This window comes from Microcebus murinus, chromosome 13 (assembly GCF_040939455.1).
Source record: "Microcebus murinus isolate Inina chromosome 13, M.murinus_Inina_mat1.0, whole genome shotgun sequence".
In the NCBI taxonomy this organism is placed as follows: Eukaryota; Metazoa; Chordata; class Mammalia; order Primates; family Cheirogaleidae; genus Microcebus; species Microcebus murinus.
Window position 1 is genome coordinate 14623117 of NC_134116.1, and position 15037 is coordinate 14638153.

Genomic DNA, 15037 nt, shown 5'->3' on the forward strand with positions numbered 1-15037 from the left:
TGCTGACAAGGGAAGCAGTTGGAAAGCCAGACATTCTAGCACAGAGGTTCCCATAGTTAATGCTCAAAGGTAGAAGGATGCACCCCATTTAGGTTTCCTAATTATTTGCTAAAACCACAGCAAACGTCTGCAAATATGCTCCAGCAGTGAGGTTCCCTCCTGTCAGCCTTTTAAGTGGAGCATGAGGGAAAATGGGAAGCAGTGGGGAGCAGGACTAAATAGTTGTGTAAAACTGCCACATTTGGGGAAGGAGAAATATGGACATCTTTCTGCTAGGCCTGAAAGGCAGAGGGAATGCGTACTGACAGTGAGTACTGATCAACATAAATCTTTTCTTTTTTTAAAATGTGGTCAGAAAGCATCAGACATTTTAAGGTAATGGAAACATGAAAAGACAGATCCCATGAATATGAGGAAATAATGAAGTAGAAAACACTAGAAAAATGTAACATATTGAAAAAGTAAATGGTTGCCAAGTTTAGCATCTATATTTTTTAAAAAGCACACACTAAATACAAATGCTGTGCAAATACATTTAAGTGTATTATGTCCTCACAAGTTCATTACAAAATGTTGTTCTGCCTGATCAGAGACAATACATATTTTTTTAAATTAGGTTTTCCTTTTGCTTCCCTTTGCACTTCTCAGTTTCCCTCTTCTCTTCCCAAACACGGGTCTGGCTGTCACGAGGACTGCCATTGCTTTCTCTCCATCGTCCTCACTAGAGCTGCCTGTGGTCACACCTGCGTCCCTCATGGGAGTCTCTTTCGCTGAGTTCTGCATATCTGAAGAGCTGATTTTTGACTCTCTTTCTCCTTTTCGCCTTTGCATGTTCATTAAAGATAAACTTTTAGCATCCTCACTTGAAGATGCATCAGATGATTCTGAGAGGTAGGTCTCTCCCAAAAATCCACCACATTTATTCTCTTGTTTAGAATCTGAAAACCTCTTTCTTTTCAGGCTTGATGACTCTTTCAATTTATTTGCTATGTTTTTCTTCTGGGTTTTTCCTTTTGCCTTATCAAGTAGCTCAGATTCTTTCTCCATAGCAACAGAAACTGCTTCTATTTCATTGGCTGCTTCTTCTCTTTCTTTCCTTAGCATACATGTCACAGCTCTGTTCAGTCTCTGGCTCTTAATTCGTTTAGCATCTTGTTTCTCCTGTTGAGCTACTCTAAAGAAAGAATCGATTCGGAGCTGTGTCTAAAAGAAATAAAATAATAACAAATCAGACAAGTAAAGTTTCCAAACCTGATCAACAAGCTCAACCTTGATCATTCACATTAGATTATTATATGTCAGAGAATACTAATTTATTATCTCCCAAAAGCCAGTTCTCTCCCAATTAATTACTGACAGTAAATTTCACTTTCTAAATCATACTTAGAGCAGTACTTGCATCAACTCTGTCAACTGAGTCCTCAGTTTACATCTCAAATGAGAAATCTCTTCTTGGGTACTCAAAGAGTGTTAAATATTTTTCTGTAGCCAAATCATCTTCTTTTGGAGTGACACAATTTCATGGAGCCTGTTTCTAAATCCTACTATATTCTTCTTTTAAAAACAATCTCATCATACAATACCTTTAGGAGGCAAGTTCATAGTATATATTAGGAGCTGTAAGAAATATTCATGCCTATTGTCCAGCAAATTTACTTTTAGGAAGATACTCTTACATATGGGAAAAGTTATATGCCTAAAGTTAATCACAGCATTATTTATAAAAACCTGAAAATTAAAGGTCCAACAAGTGAACTGAACTAATTAATTTAAATCTCTTTGATAAAATGTAATCTGGCCATTTGAGATTATGAAAATTATGCAATACATAGAAAAAATCTTATGCTAATCAGTGGGGAGGGAGGAAGGATTGGCTATATCAAGTTGCATGTATATGTGGCAACAAATATATGTGGGAAAATTAAAGAAAATAAGTCTAAAAGTTAACATCTGCATTAGAGGAGGTAATGGGTCATTTTAATTCATTTTCTTCAATTTCTAATTCTGGAAAAATAAACACATTAAGTTCTATAGTAAAAGGGGAGAGAAGTATTACAACAAAATGTATCTGAAATTAAGAAGAAACCAGTCACTAAGCCAAATAGCTTTCCTTCTCAGTTGGTGCGTAATGTTTCCAGGAGATAAATCCTATCTAAGAAAAATAGGAGAAACTCCTGGAAATGTTGTCTTAGTTTTGTTCATGTTTTTTCAAAATTAACCAAACCTAATAGAAATTGATTCAATTTAAATATATTATCTCAAGATATATGATCTCATTTCTGCTAAGTGGCTTATTTGTATGCATGTTTTGTGAGTTGCTTCTGGGGTTGAAGAAGGCTTGTTTTGTGTGAGTTGGGACAGACAGATAAAGCAAGACAGAGTTACCTGTGGGAACTCAGAACCACATAAAAGGCCTCTTTTATCCTCAAAAATCTCTCCTACTGACAAGCAATGACTGAACTGCTACCTCTAAAGATTCATTTATAGAATTTAAAAATGTTAGTCCTTAAAGAAACTTTAATGATCAGAATTGCTTTGGACTGGACATTTCCTAGACTTTTAAAAAAATGAAAATAATTATGAAGGAGGTAGTATTTTTAATCAGAAACATCTTAGTGTGAAATCCACCATAAGATTGGTTTTTTTCAAAGTCAAAATGAATAAGGAAAGCAAAGTCAGCCATAAGCATAAGAATATGAATGAAGAGTAAGAAAATGAAGACAAAGTCCAATTTTTCTCTTTTCCTATTTTCCTTTGTTCTCTTATGTAAAGTATTATAATTTCAAAATATATGTTGTATGCTCTAAAATAAAAGCATTAACTGGTCTTTAACAACTGTGAACCACAGCCTTACTGGGTTTCCTCTTCATCCTGGACCTAGAAAAAGAGCCCACCATGATTACCTGCTGGGCATTGAGTTGCTTTAATATTGGAAACAGAGATTCATCTGTCTTAGTCCTGTTCCAGCCAAAATACCGCTGACAAAATATGCAGGTAGTTAAGACTTATAAATGTTTTGAAAGATATTTAAACAAGTGATAAATAAAAAGGTCCAAAGAACCCATCCTTGATTACATTCCCCATATCTCCAAAGATTTTCATATTTATAAAGATTGGAGTTATAAAAGAAAGGAATAACAAATGAATTACTCCAACATAATCACCTGGCACTATGTTCTTTTCAATCCTCTAAGACAAAACACATTCAACTATCATTTGAAGACATCAAAGACTCGTGACTATCAAAAAAGGTTAACCTGGAATAAAAACAAGTTTCAGACAGCCTACACATATCTTTCATAGAAAAAACACTCTAGTTGGAGTAATTCTATCACAAGTGTTTAAACATCTATCCAAATGATTATTTAAATACACAGAAAAGAGAACCAGTAACAAAAAGGACAAAATTAATCATCTTTTCTATTCTTTCAGAATAAATAATATAATACTTAAGTATGTGATTGTATCTATGAATGAATGCTTGGGACTGCTTATTTCAAATAAGATCCTCTTTAAAAGTAAGGAAAGGGAAAAAGAATGAGAAGGGGAGTGTTAGATCTGCAGTCCCCAAACCCCCAGGGCCACGAATCGGTACCATGGCCTGTTGGGAACTGGGCCACAGCACAGGAGGTGAGCAGCAGCAATCAAGCAAAGCTCCATCTATATTTACAGCTACTCCCATCGCTCACATCACCGCCTGAGCTCCACCTCCTCCCCTCCCCCTACCCCCATCCTTCTACCCTCCCCACCCCACCCCCTCTGATGAAAAATTGTCTGCCATGAAACCGGTCCCTGGTGCCAAAAAGGTTGGGGACTGCTAAGATAAATGAGATATTAAGAAAAAATGATCCAAGTTCCTGTTCCATAAGTTTTAAACCAAACACGTATTTGGCTCAGTGTACTTTTATGTTTTAAGAAATAAAAGGATATTCTCTAATTTTGTCAAGATCAGGTTTCCCCCACAGAAACGATCCCTTGGAGTCGTCCACCACAGGTTTGAGGTAAGCGTCTGCAACAGCTGGGTTAGGAAAGCCAGGTATGAGCTGCAACTTCCGTAATTTTTTTTTCACTTTGGTGTCGTGAGGATTAGGGCTTATCTTCTTATTTTTTTGAGCTTCATGCCACCACTCTCTAAAACGCAAAGGAAATATTTACAAAGCAGTAAGACATCACAGTTCATGCACTATAGATACAGAACTAAACTTAAAGTCAGAAAATGTAAACTCAACTCCTAACTCCAAAGCAAATGATACACTGTAAAGAATACTAGTTTTATTATTTTCAGTATTATTAGCCACAATATTATTGAATGTTTACTCTGTGCTCATCACTGTGTTAAATATTTCACATGCCAAATCATCACACAAGCACTGTCCTATCATGAACCTCACCTCACAGAGGAGGAAATGAACCTCAAAGAGAAGCCCCTTGCTCAAGATTTCACAGCTGGATTGGGACAGTAAGACCTTGACCATCTTCCTCCAACCCCCACACTCATAATCATAACACCACAAAAGTCACAACTTCTCTGGGTCTCTCTCTCAGCAGTAAAAAGGAAGTCATATATATCCATATTATTTACCTCAAATCAAACATAATAATGGATCCAAGAACATTTAATAAAATGTAAAACTGCCAAGAACACATCAGATTTTAAAAATGCAGATCAAAACTCTACATAAAGTATAATCTATTAATAAGTTTTGGAAAAAACATATATACATGTAAAAGGAAAGAACAAGTAAACATATTTAACATGATAAATAACAGTGGCACCTATTATTTTCCTGTGTGCTAAGCAATGTTCTATTGCTTAGAGATAGAGCTGTTCACTTTCTTCTTTATATTTTATTCATTTTTTAATTTTTTCCACTGTAAGCCTACATTATTAAGGTAAGTTAAAGACAGCCACACATTCTCTGACACTCCTCCCACCAAAAAGCAGGGTCCATGTTGCCTCCCCTTGAGGTGGGCGGCTCTGTGCCTGACGACCAGGGTAACACACGAAGTGACCCTGTGCCAGGCCTAAGAGATGGCTCTTTCCACTACCTGTCTCTTGGAACGTTTGCTCTTGGAAGCAGCCAGCATGCTGTGAGGAAGCTCAAACTCACGCAGAGGCCCAGATGGAGTCCACCAGAGGCCCCGGACTCCCTCGGCCTTCACCAGCCACCTGAGCCATCCTAAGTGGATTCTCCAGCCGGGCTGAGCCACTCCGACAGACGTGGAACAGAGACAGGAAGCTCCCACAGGGCCTGACCAAACTTCAGCTTCATGAACAAAATCAATGACTGCTGCTGTTTGAAGCCACTGAGGTTAAAAGTAATTTGTAACGCAGTGACAGAGGCCCAGAAAAATTTACACGGTTAGGAAAAATAAGTGGCAAAAAAGTTAATAACATAAACATGATTTTTACCAATCTATGGACTCAATGGAACCTTAAAAAAACACCTATATCTCATGTTCCACTGCTTCACACACTTAACTAGTACAAAATTAGGAACTGGTTGACAGATTGGTTGTCTCAGCAGTTTCATCTCCCCAAAGCAGGGGTGCCATCTAGCGTTGCAAAAGACTAGTTGCAGTCTTCGTTGTGGCATTGAAACGCAAAAAGGAAAAAAATAAGTGTTTTTCATCACTTTTACAACACTGTTTCCAGGAGTGCACTAGAGGAATACCTATAATTCTCCTCCACTTTACTACTGAATTTTCGTCTTTGAAATAGTAATCATGACTGCTAGCTAGGAAAACCAGCACAGCACACTGTGAACTCATCAAGCCAAAAGAACCATTACTTCCTAAAAGAAGGCCTGGCACTTAACTTAAAGATGAAAGAAAGAAGGCCCATCGTCAGCCGAGCTGAGGGGCAGACAAGAGGGCGTGGTGGCGACTGCGGTGAAACTGAAAGGTGAGTGCCCCGGCCAAGGCAGTGGGATGGACAGAGGAGGGGAAGTTGCTGTTAATCCATCCCAGCTGTTTTGTGGCTATTTGAGAATTTGCGTCCAGTGTTTTCAGATACCCTTTTCCCCTCAAAAGAGTCCACAATTTTTTGTAAAATCTCTCCAAATTTAGATGTTGGTAGCCCATCCAAACTTAAAGCTCTACAGAAGAACACACTATGTAGGCCAAACCTAATGCAGCTGAGGCTAAATTTAGCCTGCAGCCCAAAGCAGCTCCACTCGAAAGAATGAGTGACTAGCCAGGGGCTGGTTAGGAGATGAGAACAGAAACAAAAGCAAGACGACACTTTCGATTTTACTGCTTTTCCAACACTCTTCTGCTCTGTAACTTTGCATTCATCTTAACCTCTTGAGCCAGGCAGGACTAATGCTGCTCCTACCTGGCATCAATGAGCTAGAAGACGAACGCAGAAACTGCAAAAGCTGACTCTAAAAAATGTGAATGATTCAACAGACAACAAATGAGCAAAAACTGTTGAACAAAGAAAAGGAAAATGGGATAAGCAGGCCATTTGCTTAAATCAGAAAAGCAAACTGTCAATAAACATGAAAAAAATTCACTCTCACTAGTATTATTAATTAGGAAAAAATATTGAAAAGTCAAAGGTACCATTTTAACTTACCCTAAAATAATAATTAGATAAGAACTTGAAGATATATATATAAGGACACTCAAATTAATGTTTGTTTTTACTTTTCAAAAAATAAAAATAACAATAGGCATTTGATTAAATTAATTATAATAGACCCTAAAGCAGACTTGGAATCATTAAAAACAATGATATAAGTCTATTCACGGTTGATAATATGCCTTGTTTTATCACCAAATGTGTTATAGGCAACATAAAAAGTATATTGCATCATCCATTCTTGTAAAAAAAAAAAGATACACACTTATATGAGAATACATGTATATAGATACTGTATGTATATGTGCATAGAAAAGTCTAAAATTACATCAACAAAATATAAACTGTAATTGTCTTTTTATCCATATTTTATTATATAATTTTTCTATGTATTTAATTCATTTGCATAATAAAGTTATTTGTAATTTTTCAAGTTTTTACCATGATCTATGAGCTACCTAATAACTTATCCCCAGCATATAAATTTCCTCGACAAAAAGAAAATTATGAAAAAAGAGATAAAGCATAAAGTACAATACATTGGTATGTGTGCTAAGAGTGGAAGAATGCAATCATTACAATTCTGGATTTCATTTCAGTGATTCTAATCACTGATTCTTCAGACGAGAGCATCCCAGCATTTTTCAAACAGGAAATGTAAGTGGACAGAACACTAATCAACTGCCACCAAGAAGCCCCTTGTAATAAACTGATGATTAAAAGATGCCATCACAAACTTGTGTACACACTAAAATCACTGACTTGTACAATTTAAAAGGGTGAATTATATTTCAATTTTAAAAAAAGATGCCACTAAGACAAACATTAAGAAAGAACTGCCTGCAGAGATATACTCATAACTCCTATCATCGCAGAATCTTCAAAGCTGTAAAATGTAGCCCATGTACAGCACAATTCTGTGTTCTGCATGGAACGAGGCTCCACCACTGGACACATCACAGTACTCCCACCGTGAAAAACAGGACCGCAGCGCTGGATGTGAGGTTCCTGCGTTAAGTCTCCACGTCCCTTCCTGCCTGGCCTCTCCCAGAACACCGAACACACAGAAGCACAATTACATTCCCTTCCCCATCACCCCTTGTGGGAGCCCCTTGAGAGCACAGCGTACGACTCATGCATCTTTCCTATCCCCAAGGCCAGCACAGTGTCTGACACATAATAGCTAGTCAACAAATATTTGAATGAAATGAAATGGAAACTTCTTTACTCCTATGAAACCCACAGAACTGGCTTTATAGCCATGAACTGCCATATGCCCAGCACTACCTAAAAAAATTGACTCTAATTTCATCGGAACTCTAGAAAAGGGAAAACAAACTTTCGTAACCCCAACCAATACCTTCTGCTGTTTTCTCAATGAATAATGATTTGAGACAGTTAATGATATACGCAATAGTTCTATTTGTTAATCTGAGTATTTATATAAATATCTTAATTAAAGGAATGAAGAAAGAACTTACGAGAATTTTAGGAGAGGTTCCAGCCCATGTCCAGGGAATTCATTGAGAATTTCCATGGCTGTTACACAACCTACAGTTGGTATACCCTCAGTATAATCACTTCCAAGCAAATAGGCCAAGTTTATTAACTTGTTCCGATCCAATCCTATATGAGTAACAATTACATTTTTTTTACTTTTATTATATAAAGATTATATAACATTTATAAACATTTTATTATATAAATTATATGTGTATAATTATGTATGTGTACACATATTTTATGTAATATGAAAAATAGAGATATTTATTATATTAATAATGGCTGGATACTTTCCAGACAGCCCTCGTATGTGTGTGTATATATATCCTCATCCAACAGCCAAAACTATCTTTTTTTATTACTTGAAAATAGATTCTTTTTCAAAATGGCATTCAATAATAATTTTAAAGTCTCATCCATTGTCACAGCTTTAAATACCCTCTATGCACTGACTCCCAAATTTAGCCATCCAGCCTGGATCTCTCTGAACCACAGTCACATATATTGAACTATCAAGTTAACAGCTCCACTTGGGTATCTAATGGGCATCTCAAATTGAACCAAACCTGAACTCTGCATGTCTCCCTACTTCAGGCTGCTCCTTCCTCAGTCTCCTCCTCTTACTGAGGGCAGGGCCACTTGACCAGCTGCTGGTCAAGGGCCTGGAGTCCTCCTCGACCTCTCCCCTTCTCTCACACCCCAACCCTGACCTGCTACGCACATCCTCTCCCTAGCACACCAAGGCCCTGCTGGATTTTGGTCTCTTCCTTCACTCTGATGTTAACTCTTGCCATTGTCCTCCTCTTCCACTCACATGGGCCTCCTTGCTTCCCTAGAACACACCATGCAAGCTTCTGCCTCAGGGCCTTTGCACTTGCTATTCCAAGATATCCATTTACAGCACTTGCTTTCTATTTCCTTTAGGCCCCTGCCTTAAAGTGACCTATGAGTAAAGCCCTCCCTGACAACTTGCTCTCAAACAGCTCCTGCACTCTTAGTGACTGCAGCTCACTCTCCTCTCCTCTACTGCTGTATTTTCCTATATGGCACATACCACCAACTGTCAAATTATGATTTATTTATTTGTGTACGGTCTATTTATTATGCTAGACTATTTTATTCTCTGCTGTTCCTCCCTTGTCAAGAACAACTGGCATATAGGAGTCACTCGATACTTATTTGCTGGATGAATGGAAGAAAGAATGATTGATCCCAGAAACACCGGTATCGGCCCAGGGCAGGAGTGACTCCCACTGCTTCTGCTCTACCATCTCTGGTTCACTCTGGAGATCTCAGGCAACTAGTCAAAGTCTGACTAGTTCAGATAATTAAACTACCTAAACATACTAGGATTTTAAGTTCTTAATTCTAATTTTAAACAATCTTATTCTTCAATATAAGCAAAAGATCACTTTCTTCCACACAAGCAAAGGATCGCTTTCATGAAAATTGTACAGACCTACCATTTCCATGAAATGCACCAAACTAGTTCCTTGCAAAGAAAAAATTCATAAGACAAATTCTGAAGGTAAAAATCAGAAAGTAATCACACTCTGAGGTCTTACCTAATTGGTTGTGAAAGTCCACATACTGGTAATATTCTACAAACTTGTTTTTATTAAAGAAATTTTTGTAGACATGCCGTGCTCCAAACAGCCAGATATCACTGTCATCAGTGATGGTTCCGGAAGTCTGATCGGTCAGGTCCAGGATGGCACATTGTGCCTCTGCCTCCATGGGAGCCTGGATGTAGGGAATGCCAAACAGGCGCAGAAGTTCCTGCGGAGTTACAGACACAGTGACCCCCAGGGAAACGCATTACCAGACATTGACCACCAGGGGGAGCAGTGCCCAAACACTGCATTCAACACAGTCCGGGGAGTCTGGGAAAGGTGTCATAACAGGAGGCCCAGGTTGAGCGCCAATTACCTGGCTTTCTAGGAACATCTGCCCGGTTACAGTAGCAGCAACCCGTTCTTGCTGCTGTTTTTGAGCTTTCAGTGAATTCTGTTGTTCTAAAAGGTTGCTCTCCAGAGTTTCCAGCTCCTCCTATAAAATAAATTTTCATTCGTAAATTAATAATCAATGCGATTAAGTTCATGTGTTACAAAAAGCCTGCATTTAGTCTGACTGAAATTACCAAAAAGCTTTTTCTCCTTATGAAGATTTCTTGGATTTCTGAGCAAGATTCTGTAATATCTTTAGAGTTCCCTCACTAAATCACATGGAAAATGGAGGCTATCCCAGGCAGTAACCTACACAAAAAAGGAGCCATCAGCAACAAGAAGGTGCATTGCAAATAGCTAATAAATATTCATCCGGCAATTCTGCAAAACCTTCTTAACTTGGTTTCCTTAGCAATAAGCTAAAATACAATGTTACATTATTACCAAATTAATATCTTCCCATTCATTGAGCGCATCATCTGCATCTTTTTCAGCTTCTTGGTGTGCCTCAATATCTAAGTCTGTGCGTTCCGAGATGTCCCCTGGGAAGCTCCCGGTGTCAGCAGTGGCATTTTCCTCCTTAGTTTCTATCAGTTCCTCTTCACTTTGTTCGGAGGGAGGTTTGGAAGCTTCATGCGATTCAGCTTGAAGTTCGTCATCACTAACCACACTCTGCACTTCAATGAAACTCCCTGTACCAAAATAATAAGGTCATTTTATCTACAACAGAAAGATTAAAATTGTCCTGAAATCATCAAGAGCTTTCTGAAGGATCCTGAAAAATGTTATACCCTAAAAAGGAAAGATTTGAATATAACAGAAAACATGTAATAGTAACGTATTACTATCAATTTATTTTTTTAATCATAAATGCCTATAACTTCAAAGTAAAGCTATTCAATTAGATAAACTGGTACTGTCTTTCAAAGGAACCAAACTCTAAGATTTGCATACTAGCTTTACACAAGTATGTTCTAAGTTAACTGTTTTACATATTCAAAAAGGAAAAGTGTCAATGTTTTATATATAAACAATCATGGAGGTTATTAGATATGTTTTTATGCTATTTCACTATGAACATAGCACAGAATAAAGCTGTGACATAGTGGAAACAATCTTGGATAAGTACTCGAGAGAAATAGCTCTTCCTCTTCCACTTTCCTTCTTTCCTCTCGTAGTGTCGTTTCTTTTCTTTAAAATACATGTATTGGTTCCCTTCCTTCCCTTCAGGGGAAAGTTTGAGGAGATAATCAGGATAGAAGAGGGGGGCTAGGTCCAACGAGGCAGCCAGAACCAAGGAAGGGGCCAGTGAGATAGAGAGATGGTTACAAATAGAGAGAGAATAAGCATTTAAGTAAATATATTGAAGATAACGGGAGCAATGTTTCTGACTGTTAGGAAATTATAAAGAAGGGGGAGGTTAGAATGAATCCGTTGATGTTGGACTGGAATTGCAGAGATCAGTGTAAACTCATGGATTTTAATATAAAGATAGACAAAAAAATGTAGGTGTGTGTACACATGCATGTGTGTGCTCACGTGTGTTTATATACATAAATATATATACTGGCTCTGTTGCTGGAAGGGCCTGAGCCCATTTACTACCTAACTTGTGGTTTCTAAATACCATGCTCCACTAAACAGAATCAGGACTCCTGAGTGAAATGGCTAGTTCCCAGGCCACAGCAGAGTAAATACAAGATAAGCCTGGAATATCTTGGCTAGAAAGCAAGGAAATGCTCAAAATATAATGCGGAATTGGCAAAAGCCACTTGAAGGAGCCCTCCACTGGTCAAGAGCCAGCTTGAAGGGGCCCCTTCAGGCCAAAGCTGGGACAATTCGAACAACAAAGTAAATTATGATAGTATTGGATTATAACTCACAGAATAGAACAGGAATTCAGGAGTCCACAGTGATTTAAAAAAATAATAAATGGGAGAGAAGGGAAAGATCTTCCCTGTAGTAGGATGCCGACTAATAAATATATAAGGAGTGATGGAGTTAGGAAGCCACCATTTGGCAACCATCAGCCATCATGGTAACAATTTAGGTAAAAATCATCAATGTCTACTAAAGCAAGTAGGTGAAAGTTTGTTCAGGAACAGCATGCTTACACAGGAACAAAAATTCCTTTCCACAAAATATTTATTAACTAAAAGGAGAAATGTAACTTTAAAGTGAAGGAAGCTGGCAGATACCAGAAAACAGGTAAGAGTGTGTGTGTTTGTGTGTGTGTGAGTGTGTGTGTACAGTCGATTCTCTTACTCAAAGTAGCTATGGTCTATAAAGTCACTGCAAACACTAAACTGCAAATACTGAATCATTGCTTCTAGAGGGAATATATATACAACATATTTCATATAACTATCTTAAATCCTAAAACCCACCATCTTAGTAGAGTCTATTTTCTTTACTTTACAAATGAGAAACAAGCTTCAGAAGTATTAAGTGACTTGCCTGAGGTCACTCCACTAACAGATGTCAGAGCTGGGATTCAAACCACTGGCACCAGCGTCAGGGCCAGAGCTTCTTGCTCTGTACTGTACAGTCCTCTACCACCTCCACCATCTCTGTAGAAGTGCTAAAACAAGGCAAAGCCTTGCACAACCTCAGTGGGGGACAGTAAGGCAGCTCAAATTTCTCCCTGCTCTGCAAATGGTCCATAAACGACCACAAAGACATCACAGTGAGTATTGACTGTGGGGTTACAAAAAAGTTTTAGTGAGTAGGCATTTTGCAAATATGGAATCCAGGAATGATGAGAATCAACAGTACATATGTGTGTATACGTACAGATTTATATGATACACGTACAGAGAAAAGTGACAGGGAGGAAGAGAAGAGAAAGCAAATGTGGTAAAATACTAGCCACTGAGGTGCTCGGTGAAGGAACCAGAGTGTTTTATAACATTCTTTCAACTTTTTAAAATTTGTAATTATTTCAAAATGAAAAGTTTTTAAAAACTAGAGGGAAACTTGTCTTTAGCTTTTCCAACTAGGGCACTCTGTCCCTCAAAAAAAAAAAAAAAAAAAAAAAAAAGCATAGCAAAACAGGGAAGGCCAAGATTCCATTACTAGCTGTGTGTCCCTGGGAATGTCACTTTACCTTTCGTTCCAGGTCTCTGGTTCCACATCTGTAAAAGGTGAGAATGGGACTAAAGGATCTCTCAGTTCCTACAGCTGTGAAATCCTACCATTCCATATCTCTAAAAGAACACAAGCACTTACCATCAGATTCACTTTCTTCAGAGTCGATTTCCACTGGTTTCACGGACTTTGGAACCGAAATTAAATCCCGGCCTGCAGATTCAATCATCTCCTGTTCTTGGATGGTTTTTAGGAAATTCTCGTGCTCTTTAGCAGGAAATGATACCACGTTTTCTAAGTTACCTACTGCCTCTGAAGGGACACTTACTGTGTTGCTCTTTTCTTGCAAACTGACACTACCAATGACTTCAGCAGCAGGATTTTGTTCACATTCTGTTTCATCATCACTTGAAAGAACAGAGGGAGCATGTTTACTCTCAGATGGGCAAACATCTTTCTGTGGCTCGAGTATTTTGGTGTATGTTGTTTTACTTCTGGACGCAGAACTCGCACTTGTTGGCAGTGCCTGTGTCGGCTCCTTTCCACTGGCGAGCCCGGCTGCGTCCCTGTGTGTGACCACTGTGCTTTCTGCGGGCAGCAGATCTTTTCTGTCTTTAACGGCAGATTCATCACTTGCCTGAAAGGCTTCGTCCACCACGTGAATAAATGACATTTGTTCTTTGGGGACATCACATTCGCTGCCTTGACAAAAGACAGTACTCAGTAAAGGAGCCGAGTCTGTCGGCCCTCTCTCGTCACCAGTGCCGGCTGCAGGCTCCTCGGCAGAGCTCACACTGGTGGAAGCCAGTTCTGCTTTAAGTCCGCCCTTGTTGTCCTCAGTGGAACTGTCCAGAAGCAGTTCAGTTGCTCCTGGCTCTCTCAGCTGCACGGCATCCCCTGTATACACCTTCACATCTTCGTCATCATCATCCAGAGCTCTCTGAATGGCGCAGACAGTGCGTGGGGACAGGGAGCCCTCCCTTGCAATGGCCTGTGTGCTCCTGTCACTGAGCTGCCTTCGATCTTCACTCTCCAAGTCCTCGTCGGAGCTGCTCCCCAGCAGGGCAGCTTGCATGGCCAGCAAGGTTCTGGGAGAAGGGGGGGCAGCACTGGCCTCCTTCTCTGGCTTCACTTTCTCGCATGGAGATGATTTCATGTCAAAAGACATGCTGTGCATTTTGCTGGAAGAAGGAAGAGACTCTGAATCCACTTCTGCAACTTTCTTGGCTTGAATACCTTAAGAATAATTAAAACATTGCTCAGGATGCAATTTTACACTGTGACAGTACACGTCTAGTAAGATGAACAAGAGAATGCTATTTCTCATAAATTAAGTTATAAATTTTCACTTAATCAGCAGGTTAATTCACTAGTCAATTTTAGAGTGGGCTGGCGCTATAGTAGTTGATCCTTTAATAGCTACATAAAATTGTAATTACATAAATAGACTTCATTAATATTATCCAGGGGTGGTAGTTTATAGAAAATACAGAGCCATGACATATTTTTGGTTTTTAACAGTCAGATAAATGACAGTGCCCGATACCTTTTATCAGGATGTAATGTGAAGTGTCTTCAGAGACCACTCTCCTTGACTCTACCTCCTTCAAAAAGCCCCCTTCCTCTTCATACTGCCTTTGGATTTGCCCAGAATGTTGCTGATTCATTTCCTTTTGGACCTGTTCTATGTGCTGGTTTAGATAGTTTTTTTTAAGCAAGCCTTTGAGTTGGTATTGTGAAAAGTCATTGGACTCCTAAAGGCAAAATAAACAAATAAAATTATTGTTTCATATTAAATACAGATAATATTACCACATTTCCACTCCTTTCCCCAAAAGGTGCCAAAGGAATAATCGGCTTCTTTCATTGATGGTAGTTTCATGTTATAAAAGTTGATAGCAGAAAAAACTATAAC

At 38.7% G+C, this 15037-nt stretch overlaps 1 protein-coding gene across 1 annotated transcript in view; it reads right to left on the minus strand.

The window, feature by feature from the left end:
• Positions 1-524: 524 nt before the first annotated feature.
• Positions 525-15037, minus strand: part of ERCC5 (ERCC excision repair 5, endonuclease) — a 29182-nt gene continuing 14669 nt past the window's right edge. Inside the window, exons 7-15 of the mRNA XM_076009289.1 lie at positions 14669-14876; positions 13264-14358; positions 10480-10727; positions 10019-10138; positions 9655-9868; positions 8068-8212; positions 3929-4131; positions 2904-2986; positions 525-1203 (exon numbers count right to left, since the gene is read on the minus strand). Coding sequence (XP_075865404.1) covers positions 613-1203; positions 2904-2986; positions 3929-4131; positions 8068-8212; positions 9655-9868; positions 10019-10138; positions 10480-10727; positions 13264-14358; positions 14669-14876 — 2907 coding nt within the window. The 3' untranslated portion in view covers positions 525-612. The remainder of the gene's footprint in view (positions 1204-2903; positions 2987-3928; positions 4132-8067; positions 8213-9654; positions 9869-10018; positions 10139-10479; positions 10728-13263; positions 14359-14668; positions 14877-15037) is intronic.